Source organism: Balaenoptera borealis (assembly GCF_965194805.1).
Source record: "Balaenoptera borealis genome assembly, chromosome: 10".
Classification (NCBI taxonomy): Eukaryota; Metazoa; Chordata; class Mammalia; order Artiodactyla; family Balaenopteridae; genus Balaenoptera; species Balaenoptera borealis.
In genome coordinates this window covers 81,490,914-81,510,603 of record NC_138874.1, presented here as the reverse complement: position 1 = coordinate 81,510,603, position 19,690 = coordinate 81,490,914, and the positions used below count along the sequence as shown (strand labels likewise).

The 19,690-nt window shown below is 42.7% G+C and overlaps 2 protein-coding genes and 1 long non-coding RNA gene across 6 annotated transcripts in view; 2 read left to right on the top strand and 1 right to left on the bottom strand.

The window, feature by feature from the left end:
• The window catches only part of LIPA (lipase A, lysosomal acid type), a 103,170-nt gene extending 95,520 nt beyond the window's left edge, over window positions 1–7,650 (top strand). For all 4 annotated transcript variants that reach the window (XM_082339533.1, XM_082339531.1, XM_082339532.1 and 1 more), the window contains 2 exons: window positions 6,388–6,459; window positions 7,338–7,650. In XM_082339533.1, the coding sequence (XP_082195659.1) occupies window positions 6,388–6,459; window positions 7,338–7,571 (306 nt within the window). In that variant the 3' untranslated portion in view covers window positions 7,572–7,650. The remainder of the gene's footprint in view (window positions 1–6,387; window positions 6,460–7,337) is intronic.
• Window positions 170–6,381, bottom strand: LOC309604714. Its single transcript, XR_014231009.1, has 2 exons — window positions 4,100–6,381; window positions 170–3,811 (listed from the first exon to the last, which is right to left on the bottom strand). It is a non-coding gene; the product is annotated as an uncharacterized lncRNA (long non-coding RNA).
• A 653-nt stretch (window positions 7,651–8,303) lies between the features above and the next one.
• CH25H (cholesterol 25-hydroxylase) lies at window positions 8,304–15,753 on the top strand. The gene is made up of 2 exons (XM_082339636.1): window positions 8,304–13,878; window positions 14,003–15,753. The coding sequence occupies exon 2, from the start codon at window positions 14,405–14,407 to the stop codon at window positions 15,215–15,217; it is 813 nt and encodes a 270-aa protein (XP_082195762.1). The 5' UTR covers window positions 8,304–13,878; window positions 14,003–14,404; the 3' UTR covers window positions 15,218–15,753.
• Window positions 15,754–19,690: the final 3,937 nt, after the last annotated feature.

Here is a 19,690-nt window from a genome sequence, read left to right as displayed (position 1 = left end):
TCTGTGCACTCCATGAAGGAAATAGAAAGATAGTCTGCTTACACATCTGGGCTGCTTTCCTTCCTGAGTTATGTTTATATTGCTTGTGTTATCCTCCCTGGGGCAGACTGTACTACGGTGTGAGTTCACCAAACAGCTATCGGGGTTGACTTGCTTGTTCTTTTCTTCCCCCTCCCCTCTGTCAATTTTTCACTGAGTCCCAGATTTATTTTATTTCTGTGTTGCTCCAGAAAGCAAGATTTTAGAGCAGCTTTGGAGATAGGAGCTGCTATTTCAGCATTATGAACACTGTATGCCTGAAACCTCAGTGGAGAAACAGAGCTAAATCAGTCAAGGATATAACTAAGAGACACTAAATTAAGTAGAGTTTTGATTGTATGATCACACATCACAAAAGTATGCGTGTTCATTCTAGAAAATTTATAAATTACATACGGGTATAATAATAAAAATTCTCATAAGGTGAAAAATAAAATTGTGCTGTAATCCCACACAGAGAGAGAGAATGTGTACCAGGGATGTAAAATGTCTCTGCATTCTACTCCATATCTCTTGCTGCGTATCATTTCAGAAAGAAGTGGTTAAAGATACAGATAGAAATCATAATTGTAAAAATAGATTGATTTCTTTTCTTCTTACTCTTTTATAGCTTTTTTTTTTTCACCTGACAATATGGCAGGGACTTTTTCTACCTCAGGACATGTTTTTGTATAATTTTTCCCCCCAAATTCTTTTTAAATATGAATTAACTCACCATTTAAGCTTCAAACCAAGATTCAGTGAGTGCCTTGGATAGCAATTTTCAAACAACTGGCAGTCACTGCCTGCATCAGAATCATGTGAGTTGCCTTTAAAAGTACACTTTTTAATAAAATATTATTTTTAAAAAGTAAGGGATATTGGGTTTGTGGTAGAGCTGTTGGATTAGCTACAATCCAGGCTTTTAAACACAAAGACTCCTGTGTCCCATCCCTAGAGATTCTAATTCATTTGGACTGGAGTGTGTATACCTTTATTTTTTTTAAACATCTCTGTCGAGGTATAAGTGACACACAATATTTAAAGTGTACAATGTAGTATGTTTTGCCATAGATATACACCTGCAAAGCCATCACCACGATCAAAACAGTGAACGTATCTGTCACCCCCAGAGGCCCCCTTTAATACCCCGTCCACCCTCTCCCATCTGCAGCGACCCATCTGCTTTCTGTCACTATAGGTTACTTTGAATTTTCCAAAGTTTTGTCTAAATATAATCATACAGTATATATTTGTTTTTGTCTGGCTTCTCTCAGCATAATTATTTTGAGATTCACCCAAGTTGTCATGTGCATCAGTACTTCATTTCTTTCTGGTGCTGAGTGGTGAGAATTTATATTTTAAAAAAATTCTGCCCATTAGATTCTTCTGCCCAACCGGATTTGGGAACCTCTGATCCGGGACATCACTGGCGCTTCGGTATCCTTCCTCAGTTGTCCCAGGAACGCTGTCAGTTGCGAGTGCTATCGGTTACCTCTCCTTGGGCTCATCCCTATGGGACCAGGCGGGACCCAGCCTGAGGCTTTTAGCCCCATAGTGACTGTAAGGCCTAGTGTTAAGCGTCAGTGACGCAGTACCAGAGTTTGGCCTAGAAGAGGGGCATCTGGAAGGCAGGTAGCTCATGACATGCTGCAGAGCACACCCTTACCTCTGAAGGAATGTCCCGAAACCTTCAGAAGTCCTCAAATGTTCACTCCCAAGTGTCCACTCCGTCCCCTACCTTTCTCCTCGGGCACTTCTCCATCTAGAGCCGCTTGTTTTCTCTGTATACCCTGCCATCAGAAGAGCCTTATCTCTCTGAGCATTTTTACCCTCTCACCTAATGGACATTTTTCAGCAAGGTCCAGTTTCTGTCACCTCAGGAGTCAGTGCTCCCTTGTGTGGAGGACCACTGAGCTGGGCTGAAGGCAGATGCTGAGCAGCCCACGCGTGGTACCCCCCATGCCTCAGCAGAGCGCAGATGACCGCCAGCCCTAGCCTTTCAGGTACCCTTGGGAATGTGGTGGCCAGAGCTGTCAGAGTGCCCTGTTGCATGTCACGGCACTGTAGTCCTCTAGCCTTTTGTGCTGCAGGCCCCCACTGGCGCTGGGTTTGCCTAGAGCTCTTGGCTTGGCTGCAATCCAGACCCCTGCTCTTGTTCCAGCCATTTTGTCAAGCAGCTGACTGGGGCCGGAGGCTGCTGGCTGTGGATCAGAGCACCACCCTCGGGCCCAGTGGTGACCCTGTGGGTTTAGGTCCTCGCCGCATCGCAATGTGCGCCGCGAACGTTTCTGACCCCAGATTCCCTGCAGAGGGCAGCCCTGCCCTTTGTTCTTCTGCTCCGTGTGTCATCCCTTTGTTAAGAAAATGGTTGCTTTGTGCAGCTGTTTCATAGGACCTTCTTGATTCTCCCTCCTCTGGGCTGTTGGCCAAGGGCTGCCAGCCAAGGACTGCCACTCTCTGCCTACCCAGGACATGCTGGGACAGCAGGCCTGGTTCCTGCTGGGAGAGGCTTTTGCTGAGGGTGTGCGGGGCCTGGACGCCGGCAGGCTTGAGGGCTGCAATTCAGATGTGAAGTTGGGAGGTTTCCAGTGGCAGGAGTTTGGGGGTGCCCTTAAAGGCCATTCTATTCATAGTAAATTTTGAAATGGATCTTTTGTATAAGTAATTAGCATTCAGTTCTCGAAGTTCTAAAACCTAGTTCTTCACTGGGTTTTTAAAATTTAGCTTACAAATCTTCTTCTTCTCTTTATAAGCCTCCCATGTTTCAGAGACCCTCTGGAATCTCTAGCCCCCCTTGCCGGCTATGCCCAGAGCCCAGCTACTTGCTCCTGTTTGAAGAAGGCCGGTCTTAATATATCTACAGTGCTGTTCAGAATTACTTAGGGCGCTATAAAAAAATACAGTTTCTTGGGTCTACCCAAGACTTGTTGAGAATCAGAATTCCTGAGGGTATGGCTCTGGGATCTGCATTTTAATAAGCACCTTGTAAGATCTGATGTTCTCTATTGTTTGAAACCTGCTGCTTAAAAAAAAAAATGCATAATATACATTAGCTAAGCTCTTCAAAACACTGTAAGAGACATTTAGTGAAATTTTTGTTATATGTTCATTATGAAATTTTAAAAATATGTGAGTACAAAGAAGAAAATACATTACCTGTATGCCTACCACCAGGGATAACTACGATTAGTATTTGCGTATTATAGGGGAGGTAAAATTTTTCCTTTACCCTCTTTGGGTTTCTGATTGGGACCGCTATAGGACAAATTAACTGGAGAAAAGCATATGTATTTTATTTACGTGTACATAGGAGCCCTCACAAAAATGAAGACCCAAAGAAGTAACTAGGCCTAAGTGCTTATATACTAGGTTGAACAAAGAGTAGCAGTTGTGGAAAAGTAACTAAAATATATGGGGAGACTTACAAGACATGAGAGTTATTTTCACAAGGTCTTTTTGTATAGATGTCTCTCAGCCTCCTCTTTTACGCTTCTTCCTCCTGGTATAGGGAGGGCTTCTTTCACATGGGAGTTTTGTGTTCTCCTTTTAGAAAGAAAAAGGAAGGTCAGTGTCCTCTTCACATCTTCTGTTTTTCAGGTGCCTTTAACTCAAAATAATCATTATGCCAAAGCAGCATATTTTAGGGTGGCATGTCCTGAACTCTTACACTGTAACCTTATAATTTTTTGGTATAATTGTTTCCATTACAGGAGAAGGATTATGCTACATGCACTTTTTAATAATTTTAGTTTTTATTTGATTAAACAGCATTGTATTTCTGAGGTGCAGGCTAAGTTGCTGTATCAAAGACCCTAAAATACAGCAGCTAAATAAATCGTTTTCTTCCTCAGAATCCAGTCCAGACATCAGTGGCACACAGTTGTGGAGGAATTGTGACTTCTCCGGGAAGTCATGCGGTGACCCGATGCCCCCCTGCACTGTAGCTTGGCCATCTCTGGGGTGCTGGCCTCTTCTGCCCGGTTGAAACTGGGTCACGTTCATGGCAGTTCCAGCCCCCAGGAAGAAGGCACATAAGGGATATGGTTCCTACCCTGGCAGCCATGTGCTTAGCAAAAACTTTAGAAATTTTATTACTGAAAGGAAGAAGGCAAGAATGGGTACTGGGGGGCAAATAGCAGTCTCTGCCATAATCAAAAATGATGTTCCAGGTCAATAACTACACTGAAAAATATCTGTAACTGAGGACAACTTTTTATTGTTTGAATTTATAATTATTATTATTACTACTGTGATAGGTTTTTTCGGCAATAAAACATTCTGGGATAAATATTCTTGAATTAGAGATCTGTCCTTATACATTAGGCAGATGACTTCCTTAGGATACAGTCTTAGACTTAGTGATCAGAGGGTAGGCATCTCTTTAAGACTTCCAAATATGTATGGTACTTTAGCAAGGTTGAACCTACTTACATTTTCATTACCAACAAGATGTTAAAATAATTTTTTAAATTATTTTACAATAGTTTAAAATTAATTTAAACTTAAAATATTCATATGTGGATAAAGGTGAGGTGGAAATGCTTATAATATTAGGAGAGACTTTAAAAACTGTCTCTCCCAGTATTATAAGCATTTTCACCTGACCTTTATCCACATAAGATTACCACTTAAGTATAGCCATAGTGCACGTTCAATTTTACTTTCTGACTTTTCTGCACTTAGTATTATTTATAAACAGTTTTTCTTTCTATTGTATTATATTTATATTTACGACAGTGGCATACCATGTGTATATCGATGTAATATAATGTATTTAACCAAGTATCTGTCATTAGATGTTAGCTTATTAGCAGGTTTTTGTTACTATTAATAGTCTTCTTCACATTTCCCTCCTTCTGAGATGCCCTTTCAAGGGCGTAGTTTGAAGTCCTGTGACGCTGAGCACAAAAGTCAAATCTGAAGTTCAGCCTGAACTCTCGGCACGTCTTTCCTTTGTTTCTACACTCACTCTGGGTGCTTTATATAAAAGCCAAAGACATATGTGAGAAAGTGACAAGCTGATGTCTGTCTGTGGGGGCAGAACAGCTTGCATTGATATATTTTCACTGGCAATTAGAGCTAGGGAAGAGATGCACTAACAGGTGCTGTAAATTCATATCTTACTCTGCTTGTTAAATGTGCTGCAGGTATTAATATGTGTCACTTGCAATGGCAAAAGCAGATGCTAAACATTCCCCCTGTAGTACCTCATCTCACACTGTTGTTTATTGTATAAAACAGTAGAATTTTATGCAATTGATAAGAACTGAAGCCAAAGGCAGTTCTGACAAAGAATGCCTAGGTTTGTCCTGTTTACCAGGCGCCACCCTCTGGCCAACGCTTAAACAGTTTCCAGTTCATTTGGTTCGCCAATTTTGGATTTAATTCTTGACATATTTTTAATTGGGGGATATAGAGGCGGTATGGATTTGCATTATTTAAAAAGTTATGAATAAGTGACTTTTTGTTAATATTTTTATATCATGCTATCCTAAATAAGCATACATTTAAATTTCATATACAATATCATTTCATGGCTCTAGTATCCTCAACTGATTAGAATTGTTCGGTGTGCAGTATAATTTGGTGATTTTACTGGTACTGGTACTCAAGAAAAAGTGTTAAATAAATGAAATTAATAAAATATTAAATAATATAGTCAAATAGGATGGATATATAGGAAATATGGAGATTATATGTAATATAATTACATGTACAATTAATGTATTTACATACTAATATAAATCTATTTATCCATATAAATACACATTAATATATTAATCCGTGTGTTATATGTAATATGTATTTCTTTTTATTTTTTAACATCTTTATTGGAGTATAATTGCTTTACAGTGCTGTGTTAGTTTCTGCTTTATAACAAAGTGAATCAGTTATACATATACATATGTTCCCATATCTCTTCCCTCTTGCATCTCCCTCCCTCCCACCCTCCCTATCCCACCCCTCTAGGTGGTCACAAAGCACAGAGCTGAAATATATGTATTTCTTTCCCAAGTGAGATAGTTAACTCTTTGGAAAAGTTTAAGATTCAAATTCCAATAAAAAAACATCAGCGTAAAGTTTATCCAACGGATTCAATGTTGATCCAGTACAGCACATATGTGTAGCTGCTTTACTGTGTCATGTAATAGCTACTTTCCAATCACACAGTGAGAAATTGAGTCATTTAGGAAAGGAGAGCAAAATTCTGCCGTTTTATTTTAAATTGCAGTTTGGAAATTAAAAGTGAATCTGGGTATCGGTGTAAACTTGCTATCTGAGGGGGTGAACTCTTGCAACCGGTGATGCTATATCAGATTTCTGTGTTAGATAACTTTATTTCTCCCGCAATTATCTTCTGTCTAGCTGATTAAATTGCAGAAGTTTCAAGCCTTCGACTGGGGAAGTAGTGCCAAGAATTATTTTCATTACAACCAGGTAAAGTCTTCAGAGTCTTTAGAATTAAAATGGGCCCTGAAAACTCATCAAGGAAGCCAGCCTGAGTTATGAGGATTCTGGCTGGGCTCAGGTGCGGGGCGAAATGGTCGGGAGGGTTGACTAGGTAGCCTTTGTTTTTCCCCCAGTCAATTCTAGAACAACCTGAGCATCCTGGTTCGTGCTTTGGACTTTGTCCTTTCCCTGGCTCTGTATAAATAGTCACCTCTGTCATTGGTCATGAGTAGTGACCAGGCACACAGACGTTAAGAGTCAGACAAGCCTAGGGCTGTTACCTGGTGGCTGGGGGCCTTGGCCAAATTGCATTGCCTAAACCTTTTCTTCCATATACAAATGAATTGACCACTTTTTGGATGCTAAGGGCTCTAAAATGTGAGGCACTCTGTTCGTGTTTTTCTTATTTAATTCTCAGAATATCCCTGTGACATGGATGTGATGATGATGATGATTAAAGAGGAAGAAACAGAGGCTTAGAGAATTTCTATGACTTGTGTCACACCCCGGAGGGAAGGGAGGTGTGGGTATGACTCCAAAGCCCCTTCCCAACCACCTGGTTTAGTTCTACAGCTTGGCATCAACTACCTGGGAGAATGACGCCTTCCTCCCAGGGGATGAAACTCGTTACCTTGCCCAGCACAGGGTAACAACTCGATAGCTAGCAGTTGTAACGGCCAGTATTTTTTTCTTGCGGGTTAGGCTTCTTTTTGTTCTGGTAATAGCAACTTGAAAAGTAAACAGAGTGATTTTCAAAATTTAGTCTTTGATTCTCAGATCAGATTTACTAATCAGTGTTTACTGGGGATTGTATTTTTGTCAATTAAAACAACGAAGACAAAGCTTTCTATGGGTTTTCATTACAGAGTTCCCCTCCCTCTTACAATGTGAGAGACATGCTGGTGCGGACCGCTGTTTGGAGCGGGGGTCAGGACTGGCTTGCGGACGTCAGCGACGTCAATGTCTTACTGACCCAGATCTCCAACATGGTGTACCACGAGCACATTCCTGAGTGGGAGCATCTTGACTTCATCTGGGGCTTGGATGCCCCGTGGCGGCTCTATAATGAAATGATAAATCTAATGAGGAAGTATCAGTGAACGCCAGACTGGAGACATTTACTATCAAGTCATGTTAAATTTGTTTGCTTAATTTCTCTAAATATACTTGTTTTCCTTTCCCAGGCGTTTTGTATTTTTATATCCAAGAAAATTATGCCGTTGAAGATGCCCAGTTCTCTCCAGTTAGGATAAGAAATGCTTTCACTTTTTTTGTCTAATCAAACAAACTGCCTGCAAACCTTTGATCCTCTCCCATGGGGAGGAGAGTGGTCTTAAACCTAAGGAGGGGTGGGTGATGGTTTGGAAATCTGCAGTTTCCACTGAGCGAGGCTGTGAGTGGAGACTGAGCCCTGATTAACCCCATTTGCAGGTAGTGGCTGCAGGTGGGACCCTGGATTCAAGGACTGTCCATCAAATGCTCTCCTTGAACAAATGAAGCAACCAAAGCTGGCAGAGACAATGCCGTAGGGCCCCCAAAACATAGATTTAGGGGTCTAATGTGATCTCTCCCACTACTCTGTAAGCTTGAAGATATATCTTACTTATCTCTGTATGCCCAGAATCTAACACAAAGCCTGGAATATTAGTGAGTTAATAAATATATGCGGACTGACAGAATGTGTGACAAACGATGGGTCATTTAGCCATATGAAATTAGATGCACAGGTAACATCTGGGGGGGGGGGTCTGAAGTGGAATCTGATTTTTCGTGGCAACCAAAGTGAAATTGTAAAGAAAAGAGTAAAATTGTACTAGATGCGAAGGATATACGTCCCCAGGAGGATGCCACTCTCCCCGCTGGCCTTATGTCCCCCTAAAGAAAGAACAGTTCTTTCTCCTTTGACCAAGGCAAACTGGTTTGGCCAATCAGGTACAAGATTCTTGGGTCAGGGCCAGAAAGAACAGGACAGTGAGTGGATATTTTTGTTCGTTGTTTTCCAGCAGTAGTGGGAGAGAGCTCGTCAGAGAATGGCGCCTGTGTCCTAGGTGACTTGGTTTCCCTTCTTTGGTTGCTGCCATGGCGTCTCCTTCAGATGCCCTTGAGAACTTGTGGTCAGTAAATCTGCCACTCAGACCATGGGAATGAATGAGCAGGGGCTACATTCTGTAGAGTCCGCCTGTTATTGGAGTGTTTTTCACTTCACCTCCTTCCCAAATTTTCTTTGGGATTTTTCTTCAGTATGTGGGCCAGTCCAGAGGTGGAGATGTCGCATGGTGGTTTTTGCTACAGTTGGGTTACACGGTGCATTTGCCTTTGTTGCTGGCCTCTAGCTCCTGATGCAGCTGTGTAGGCTCTTATATCCTTACAACCCTAGCTGCATTCATGTAGCTTTGTTTCACCGTTGGCTGACAGTGCAGAACAAGATTGGACCTTGTGCCTTGAGAAGTCCTGTAACAGGTTGGGAGGAGTTCTGACTCTGTTCTTTTTCCACTGGGTTTACTAATATATTCTTTTGAGCAGAACACAAAGATCTCCACAGACCTCTAGGGCAAGGAGAAGACTAGTTAATATTCTGTCAACTTGGAACTCCAAGATCTTGTGTTTACTTGGGTAAATCCACTGCATGTAGTCACAATTGAGAATGAAGTCATTTTTTTCGTTCGCCATAAGGGGGCACTCTTGGCTCTGCTTCTTACCTTTTCTGGGCTAGGCAGAGAACTTTGTTGATTTAGGAGCCAACTCGTAATTTGAGGACTGGTAAGACCAACCATGTCTGTGGTCATTTCTGTCCGGGATTATAACTAATTCTTGCCTAATTCGTAATACCTGAAAAATGTTCTCAAAGAATAACTGTGCCCCAAATGGGACATGAAAATAAAAACTTGCCTAATAGGTAAGAGTGGTCAGAACCTCAGACATGAGGAGGAAGTGGGGAATGCTTTAACCAAGGCTTCACACTTATTAAGACTGTTGATATTATCTCCAAACAATGATTATTTTGTGTTTGTGGGTATGAAATGTGTTAATTTGTTAAATGTAAACCTTTAAAGTATCCTATAATTTTAACTCGTCATTTTTTTTTTTTGATATATGGAGAGATTTTCAAAATGTGACCCCTGAAAGACAACATCAGGTTATCATAATTCTGATTTTTAAAAAAGTTTGTCAGTGATGCATTCAAGAGTATTTATTGAGTATTTATTGTACTGTGCAAGGTACAGATTTCAAGATCAATTCCAAACTAAACAAGTAAAACCTTCTCTACCAACTTGGTTTAGTAGTACTAAAATGAATTAGTTTTACACTGTGTAAATGCGTGTAGTTTTACACGCATTTTTACACTGTGCCTTCCGGGGTTTTGAAGCCCTCTCGTAAGGCTTTGATCTTTACAACACCCCTCTGACCAGTAAGGTGAGTATTTTCTCTGCTTTACAGTCAACGGTATGCCTTTTAATGGGGACGATTTTACATGCTTTAAATATTTTAAGCAGGTTGTTGAGAGTTCCAGCCATGTCAGTAGAAGCACCCACTTACATGTGACACAGATGGATCAAAATATAAAGAGAACACGTTTAAAACCAAATATGTATCATCATCTGTGTCAAATAAGGCCATCAAGGACTCTCTTGGGGGAGCTTATACCCTCCCCCCCATGTTCTTCATCAGCATCCCCTACTGTTTTGGTGTCGATAATTATTGTTTGCTGAGTCTTTTGTAAACTGCCCTATAAATGCAACTTCGATGCCACACTCCAACACGAACCTCCTCCTGTAGAGGTACCTACCTTGAAATTGACACTGACCAAGTTCTGCTCTCAGTTTGGCTCTTACTTCCTATTGAACCCTAGCTAGTCTTGACTTTTCTGAGACTGAGTCTTCATTTTTACAGGGAGGGATTAGATTTTGATCTTTGAGTTTGCTCCACCCTCTATGAGTTTTACGTGTTACAGCTGTAAAATGTTACAACACTTCTCATCTCTGATATCCAGGAATAATCGCTTCGGTTAGATAGATGCCAAGACAGTCTCACCTAATTATGGAAAGAAAAAATAATCGTAAAGGCCATGCAAAAAAAGAGATTGTGTCATTGGTAAAGTGTTTTTCCAACTACATCTTCTATTTTTTTCTTGGGGGGGGCATTACACGTTTTCTTTTGGTGAGTTGGTACCAAATAGCTTTGAGATTGTGTTAAATATGCACAGACCTGATTGGTGTACTCTCAGAAAAGTGATTGGATCTCTGTCAGAAAGACCACCCCAAGACAAAAACACACAGAAGTCAAAACCACCTGGAGAAGCACAAGAAATAGTGTGGCCAAAATCCTAATACCATCACAAGTCAGTAAACACCCCCTTCTATGGAAAACCATCCCAGTAATCCCAGTAAGTAAATAGACTTAAATGATATCAACCAGTGCCCCAGAAAAAAATGATTCCTTTTTAGGCCTCTGTTTAAAGCCAGTATCTTCTAAAATGAGCATTGAGTTCACAGATATCTTTTGAACGTCATTATGTGCAAGGTATGATGCTTGACACTGGGGGAAAAAAAATCCTAGAAGATAGACTCCGTGCCCTAAAAAGACCTATTCATCTAGCAAGCCATTAAATAAATTTTGTGTAAGTTTAAAGTGTTTAAAGGTGCATGTTTGCCAATGCAGGAAATGGCACCACTTAAGTCAAGGATAAATAGGGCTCAATTTTACTTGGGTCCATTAAGTGATGCTGGTTTTGATCTGTCAAAATGTGCCTACTGTTTCAGCATCCTCCATGAGAGAGAGTGGACAACTGATGAGATTTTAACTGACCACTTTCCCCGAGACAATTGCATTTGTAGATAGGAGGACACAGACTTCTGTCCTGGGGGTGCTTCATGGGCTGGAAAGGCAGAGAAGCTGGTGGCTATTCTTCAAAGTGCTGCGAGTAAGAGGGGAGAGCCTGGGCCAAGCAGGCTGAAGCTGTGGCTTCAGGTCTTGCTGCTCAGGGTTTTCTGGAGCATATTCTAACAGGCTTAGGGATAGAGGATGGAAGAACCAAGTAAGGAAAAGAACGTGTTGGTTGAGGCTGGGACCTCAGAGGAGGCAGTCCTGATAGCAATCTATTAGCTAAATCCAAATTAAGCAAATGAAGCCACCCACTTAAATCTGAGAGAATCCAAAGCATTCAAGCATGAGAGCTGAAACCAAAGAGAAGAACAGCATGTGCTGAACGGAAATTTGAAGGTTGACTTAATTTCTGTGGAGGGCAAATCTGAGTGATATTTTACTCCTGAGCAGAATTCATTTGTAAGTCTGAGAAAGTGAGCTTTGATGGTCCCTCTGGAGCATTGAGGGGCCCAAGAGTGAAGGCGTAGTAAATGGCATAAGAGACATTCAATAGAGTGGTGTAATTCTCAAATAAACTTCTTTTTAAAAATCACCCCACCCCCCCAACACCCCCCCAAAAAAGTAAAGGGCAAAAAGCCCTCCCCTTCTCTCTGAGATGCTGCTTGAGTTATACAGAATTCAAAGGTAGGGTGATGTCTACCAGGAATGGGAAAGAAGAAAGTGCCTGGGTTGTCCTAAAGGTGACCTGCAAAGAGCAGTGGAGGAGGGGGAAGACTGAAGAGAAGCCTAGAAAGGACAGGCTGTCTAAGTGGGAGAAACCCCCCAGCAGGGAGGCCAAGGACCTGTATGGTACCTGTCTCTGTGCTACCATTCAGATAGCCAAGCAACATTAGAAAATTCACCCCCTTTCCTATTTTGCATTGGCTGTCAAGAAGCTCAAAGCTGCTTCTGAACATTTATCTGATCAAGACACAAACAGAATATCATAATATTCTTATGACCAACTGAGTTTAAAAAAAATTAAAAAGGCTGCGGCAGGGCCAGAGGCTGGGGGTTCCAGAGAATGGGCATCTAAGGAATATCCATATTCCATTAGTGGCAGTTCAAGGAGGTTCTGAATTATGAATTGACCTAGTATAGGGGTGTGTGTGTATACATACACATAAAACATCCTATATATATCATATATTAATATATATGTTATGAATTGGACTATTACATATCCTATATTTTAGGCCCATATATTGGTCTATATTTTTGTTGTACTTATTTCCTCATAGTATATGGCTTTATATCTTTTATTTCTCTTTACATAACTTTATTTGATTTTAAATGCAAACTTAATTATTCTTTAGGTAAAATGTGGAGTACACATTTAAAATAATATGTCTCATTCTGTAACTCTGTTCCAGGCACTATACTTTTACTTCTGTAAGACCATGGCGATAATAATCTTGGCAGTGTGGCAAACCCTGCTCTTCTAAGGACTGGATGAAATCATTTCAAGTAAAACACTTAGTTAATGCCTGGCAGACGTTACATAGTAACTTTAACATTATTATTACTGTTTTCTCATTTAATGCTTGCAGTAGCCTCATGCGATGGCTACTATTGTTCTTTCCCTTTGGAAAGGAAGGGGTGATAAGAATACGCAAAGCTTCATGGAGAGAGGCGCTGGCCCCAACCTCATTGTCTGTGAGGCAAGAAGAGGCAGAGCTAGGGTTAGGAATGATCCCTGGCTTCAAAGTTTCCGTCCCAAACTTCTATCCTCTAGGCGCCCCTTGTGTCTGGCCCCCGGGTCAAACGCGGAGGTTGCTTTTCATGCAAGTCCTGGGGTCACCCCCTGCCCCCGCCCCGAGCCCCCGCAGAGCTCTCCTAGTACGACTTGCTCAGGCTCAGTCCAGGCCAGTCGACTCCTGCTGATGGTGGAGAAACGCAGAGGTGAGCGTGGCCTCGCCGGTGGGCTCTCTGAGCCTGGGATGGTTTGGGGGGATAGGCGTCAAGGACGTGGGGTAAGTTGGCGTCGCGAAGCCGGCAAGGGAAAAAGGTAGGGAGGGCGTGACATCATCTGTTCAATCAACAGACTCCCCTGAGGCTTCCAGAATGCAAAAATATTCCCTTGATTCCTCAAAGTGGGTGGTTTACTGATTTGACTGCTTCCACCCCAAATTGAGATGCAGCGGCTTTTAGCCAGATCTGGGCAGGCTCTGGATGTTAAATCCAGCCCTTGACTTTTTTTTTTTTTTGTAAAGTGAAGGTTAACAGTCGCGGTCCCCTCTCCTCCCTCCGTGCCTCCAGGTTCCCGTCGCTGGTCTGGACGACCCGCCCGCCAGGTTTTGGGGCTTCTCCAGGGGAGTCTGAGTGAGGTGGGATCTGCAGCACTCCCGAGCTGGCGGGCATAGCTCCTCAACGGAGACCCTGAAACTGGAGGAGGCTCCCGTCCCGCCAGTCGGATTTCCTGCGCTGCTCGCCGCCGCGCGCCACCAAAGACCCGCGGTTAACTCTGCGAAAGGTTAGTTTGCCGATCACTGCTGGTTACATCAATACGGCGAGAGCAGAAAGAAAAGATCCGAAATACGAAAGGTACGTCGCTTTTAAAAGTTTTTTGTTTTTTTAATGCAGTTACACTTGTATCTTTATTAAAACACATAGACGCAATTTTATGTATGTATTAAAAAACACAAGTAATTCTGCATTGGTTGCAAAGGAGCTCTTTCCGGTGATGATGGAAGTATTCTTCATCTTGTTTGGGAATGGTGAGGATCCATGAATTGAGTTGTCAAAACTCGTAGAAACGCTACACTGAAGACCTGTGCATGGTATCGTGTGTCAATTGTACGTCAATTAAAAAATCAGAACGTAATCCTGCATGCATGGAAAGTACTGCGTGCCATTGCGTAACTGCATACATGAATGCCGATTAAATGCAGGGGTAGATGACTATTTACAGCAACTAAGCGCAACTCTGTTGGATTATTTAATTATGCAAGCTCCCCGAAGCCGGGAAAGGGAGAAAAACGGCGGCTGACATCACTCGGGGGCGGGGCCGAAAGCCCTAAGAAAAGTCGGTAGGACCCGAGCGGCAGCCGCTGCTAGACACCACCTCATCATGAGCAGCCGCAACGGCTCCGAGCTCCACGTCCTCTGCAGCTCCGGCCAGCTGTTCTTGCAGCCCCTCTGGGACCGCCTGAGGACCTGGGAGGCCCTCATCCAGTCGCCCTTCTTCCCCGTCGTCTTCTCCATCACCACCTACCTGGGCTTCTGCCTGCCCTTCGTGGTGCTGGACGTCCTATGCCCCTGGGTGCCCGCGCTACGGCGCTACAAGATCCACCCGGACTTCTCGCCGTCGGCTTGGCAGCTGCTGCCCTGTCTGGGGCAGACGCTCTACCAGCACGTGGTGTTCGTGTTCCCCATGACACTGCTGCACTGGCTGACCAGCCCCGCCCTCCTGCCCCCCGAAGCCCCCGAGCTGCTCCAGCTGGTCCGCCACGTCGTGCTCTGCCTGCTGCTCTTCGACACCGAGTTCTTCGTGTGGCACGTGCTGCACCACAAGGTGCCCTGGCTGTACCGGACCTTCCACAAGATGCACCACCAGAACTCGTCCCCGTTCGCGCTGGCCACGCAGTACATGAGCGTCGGAGAGCTGCTTTCCTTGGGTTTCTTTGACATGATGAACGTCTTGCTGCTCCAGTGCCACCCGCTGACTGTCCTGACCTTCCACGTGGTCAACATCTGGCTGTCGGTGGAGGACCACTCGGGCTACGACTTCCCCTGGTCCACGCACAAACTGGTACCTTTCGGGTGGTATGGGGGCGTGGAGCACCACGACCTGCATCACTCCCAGTTTACCTGCAACTTCGCCCCTTACTTCACACACTGGGACAGAATACTGGGAACCCTGCGGTCTGCTCACGCCAAGTGACATGCAGGCACCCCTCCCGCCGTAGTAGTGTGTGCTGTGGTGAGGAGTGGGTGTACCTCAGACATTGTGCGTTTCACCTGAATCGGGAGAGACACACTTGAGGTTGCTTTTTTTGTTTTATTTGCTGGAAACTTATAGAGAAAATCTGATGTATTTTTCACAATCCAGTAAAGTAATTTATGTGATGTTTGTATGTCAACAATTATATTCTTGATGTGGAATTCCAGCTCACTTCAATAGCTTTGATTTCTGGGTATAAAGTATCCAAAATCACTGGCGTATTTAAATAATCTCTAAAGGGGTTTGTTTGTAGAACAAGGAATTTCACTCTGTTTGAAGGTGTCCTAGAACTAGGCTAAAATAATATATTTTTATGGAGAATCTGATCTCTGACTCTGTAAACAATGAAACATGTTCCTGCTGGGCAGTGACTAAGATTATTGCGCCTTTCTTCTTTGTTTTCATAGAACTGTATATTTATATTGAAGGAAACGTTATTTATGCTTGAAAAAAAGTAAAAAAGAACATAAATCAAACAGGTACTGGCTTCTGGCATTTTCACTGGCGTTTTGACTGATAAAAACTGAAATGAGAGGAGGGAGCTGGGATGGCAGGTGCTCGTCAGAGTCTGCATCAGCCCAGCTGTGGAAAGAGGAATCTGGCGGTGGCAGGTTTGGGGGAGGGGGAGCTTGTAGGAAAGGAGGTGGGAGAAGGGATCTGTTTGTTGGTTTTGGTCTAGAGATTTCACAGAGGGAAAAACAGTTGTTCTGGATGTGTTTTAGTTGATTTCTGTGTAACAGAAAACTGATAAAACTTACTCTGTAAAATTTTACGGAGAGATTAATGCTGGGCCACCATTGCATTATTTGGGGGGAAAGGGCTGTGTTGGGGGGATGAATAGAATTAGTGAAGTGCCTTGCTTTGCAAAACTGGTAAGTCAAGTGTGTGCTTTAAAGGAGCTGATAGATAGGGGAGGGATTATGAGTGAGCCCCCCCTTTTCATAAAGCCATCTAATACAAACGACCATCACACATTGTCTCTGCAATCTGAGATTTTTGTATGTTCACTTTTCTTTATGAAGACGTACATGCAAACTGCATACTCCTTTCTCAAAGAAAGAAAAAAGTGAAATTTGGCCCTAGATCCCTAGTTCCTCACCTGCAAAAGGAGATTGATTGTGTCCCAGATGTTCTCATAGATTACTTGTGACAGTAAATGTGCCTATAACTGAGTGCACACCTGTCACCCATCATGTACCCCATTCTGCTGCTGCGTAATTGTTTTCATTTTATCTTTGGAACACCATTTAGATAGATAGGGTAAAGTTAAAAAATCAAGACAGTTTAGACAAAAGATCTAAAGAACGGCAGCTTTGCATGGAATTCTAGGCTCATAATATGTGCACCAAACTATCTTGTTTAAAGATGGAAAAAAATCCATCTAAAGACTTGATATCCATACTCTGCCAAATGAACCTCCCTAGAAATATGTTTCGGTGCTCCAGACCTTTGCAAGACGCAATCAGAGTGCCTCGCTGCCCCTGTGATTTTCTCACATTCCCTCCCAATGGGCGTGCCCTCTTGGCTTCTGCTGAAGTCACCTCCTCCTCTGTCCGCAGCAGGACCATGCTGGGACTTAAAGATTATATCATGAATAAAAAGTGACATTCACAAGAGCAGGTAGTGAGGGGAAAATGCCTCACTGGAGGTAGTATGTTAGTATCATGAGCTAAACGGTGAGCAGAGAAAGAAAAGGGGGATGAACAAGCTGGTGTAGAATATATACTATTAGTTGCTTTGAGCAGCTTTAGGCATCCAAAAGCAGTCTGCAAATCTTGGATAATGACGATTTGTTACAGCTCACTCCCAGAGAATTTTTGAAACGGGTCATAATGCCTCACTGTGTAAGTGAATTTACCATTTAGGACAAATTGTACACATGGAAATTTCTTGGGTTCAGAAACACTTTCTCAGAGTTGGATGTCTTAGCAGTTTTTAATACCTTGGGGGGTGGAACTGGGGGAGTGGAGAGGATGAGCAATTTCTTGGATAGTTTTGAGAGAAGAAGAATAATGATAATAACGGAATAATGCACATTTGCATGAACTTTCTCACATTGTTTCACTTGTAACTTACAGTTACACTCTAAAGGATGTAGAATAGTTATTATTTTTTTAATTTTTATTTTTATTATCATTATTTTTCCATGTTATGGATGGAGAATTGGTATCTGCACCAGTTAAGTGACTCCGGTGACCGGTTAACATTGTTAACTGGTTAATATTGCTCCGGATGATAAAATACTAGGATTTGGAGCTGGTTCTTGAACTTAGGTCTTGTAGTGTATACTATACCTGTCTTTGGATGGTGCTTATGGTAATCTTCACAACTGCCAGTGAGCTACAAAGCCTGCAACACCAACAAATGGCCTCCCTCTGCTATTCCTCCCCTGTCAAACACAGCGTCCGCCGTGAATTCAAAGCCTCTGCTTGGCAGGGGAGAAAGCCAGATTAATCTCAGCAGGACTTGGGAAAGCATGAAGCAGGTCAAAGGCTCTGTTTTCTGTACCCCTCATTGCACATCAGGGAAGAGTACACATGCTGAAGCCAGATTGCCCCGGGAGGGGTGTGGGGGGAAACTTGACTTGGGACTTAACTAGCTGAGTGACTCTGGACAAGTTACTTAACCTCTCTGTGCTTGGCTTCCTCATCTGTAAAATGTAGTTAATTATAGAACGTACCTCCTAGAGCTGTTGTGAGAGATTTTGAGCTACTCTGTGTGAGTGCTAGGTGGGTTGGAGGTCTGGACTGTATTTGTGTTTGCTACAAATGGTGCTTCACGATGTGAGCTCCAGGACTGTACCAGGATCGTAACCTTCTGTCCACACACGTTTGAGCTCTCCTGTCTACAGGGAACCAAAAAAAGCCAAGTTTTTGATCCAGCTTTTACCAAAGCTGCTTCTTTCATCATCCTTTCAAAGCCAAAGTATTGGAAAGAGCCAGAAGTCTGTGTTTGTCTGATTCTGTTTCCTCACCTCTGAGTCATCCCACCCCCACCTCTTCTGGAGACTTTCACTCCCTATTCACTGCTATCTTCCTAACGATCAAATCCAACGATTCCCCCCCCCCCTTGATTTTCCGTCTCCTTGGCTTTGTTTTTAAGGTATTTGTTTCTGCTCACCAGCCTCTTAGAATGTGGTTCTTGCTTGGTTTTACTGATGATTCTCTATGTTGTTTTCCTTCCTAATTCTCCAGCTGTTTCTCCTTCCTTCAGTGGCTGCACGCTCTCCTCAGCAGGGAGGCCAGACTCAAGGTGCTTCTCATTTTATTAAAAAATATCTATGTTGTGTGTGATGACGATCCTTCCTACCATCTGGTGCGCCCTCTAAATCTCCGCTTGCATTGCATTCCAGTGCACACCTGGGCACCTCTACGTGCACAGGCCGTGTGAATGTGCATAAATGCACGACGTATGTATACACACTGTATATGTACCTACCACGTACAAACTGTATGTCCACACACTGTTATACGGACACAGACATGCATTTGCCCACTATATGTGTGTATGTGAACGTACACAGTATATGTATGAACTCTATATATGTACAAACATACTTTATACACCCTATACATTTATATATGTACCCATAATATATACACTATATATATACATGTTCAAACGTGACATATATGTGTACATATATAGAGACATTATATACGTACATCTACCACATTATATATGCGTATGTAATATGCATATGTATCTATACAGATATATGTGTATATATATGTATATGTATATATATATACATATGTATATACAGGTATATGTGTATATATACGGATATGTATATATATATACTCCTCTCTCTTTCTCTAACTACACACACACACTACCATTTCGGTCCTGTTTATCATTCATCTGTGCCCCTAGTACTATGCCTCGTTCTTGATAAATACTGGTTCAGTGTTGCGTGAATCCTGGAAGCAGTAGAAACACAGATTTGCCATTAATCATGTTTTGCTTCATTCATTCCATCCTCCATCATTAGTCCATCCTAGCTTCCTAACTAAGGCCATGCCCACAACCCATAATGTCTGTTCTAGAGAAGTTCACAGTCTCCTGGGAAAGAGAATCAGGCAAGCAAATGCATCTAATCTAATGTAGTTAGTGCTATAATGGGGGTGTGTTAACAGGTTGTTAAGGGAGCCCAAAGAAAAGACAGGTCCTTTGAACACTAGAAATCATGAAAAACTTGTATGCATTCACTGGGCGGGGTAAAGGGCATACCTGGAAGAAGAAACAGCACATAAATCAGAGAGGGATGAAATAACAGGATATGCCAGAAACATGGTGGGAAGCTCTAAGCGCTGGGTGAACAAAGAAGGAACGTCAAGGCATGTTGTCTCACCACTTGACAAGCTATTGAAGCTGCTTCGAACCGCTTGCTCGTTTGCCTGTGTCACAGGG

Bases quoted from the DNA above. Each gene is read 5' to 3' on its own strand.
- CH25H (XM_082339636.1), top strand. From the start codon at position 14,405: ATGAGCAGCCGCAACGGCTCCGAGCTCCACGTCCTCTGCAGCTCCGGC.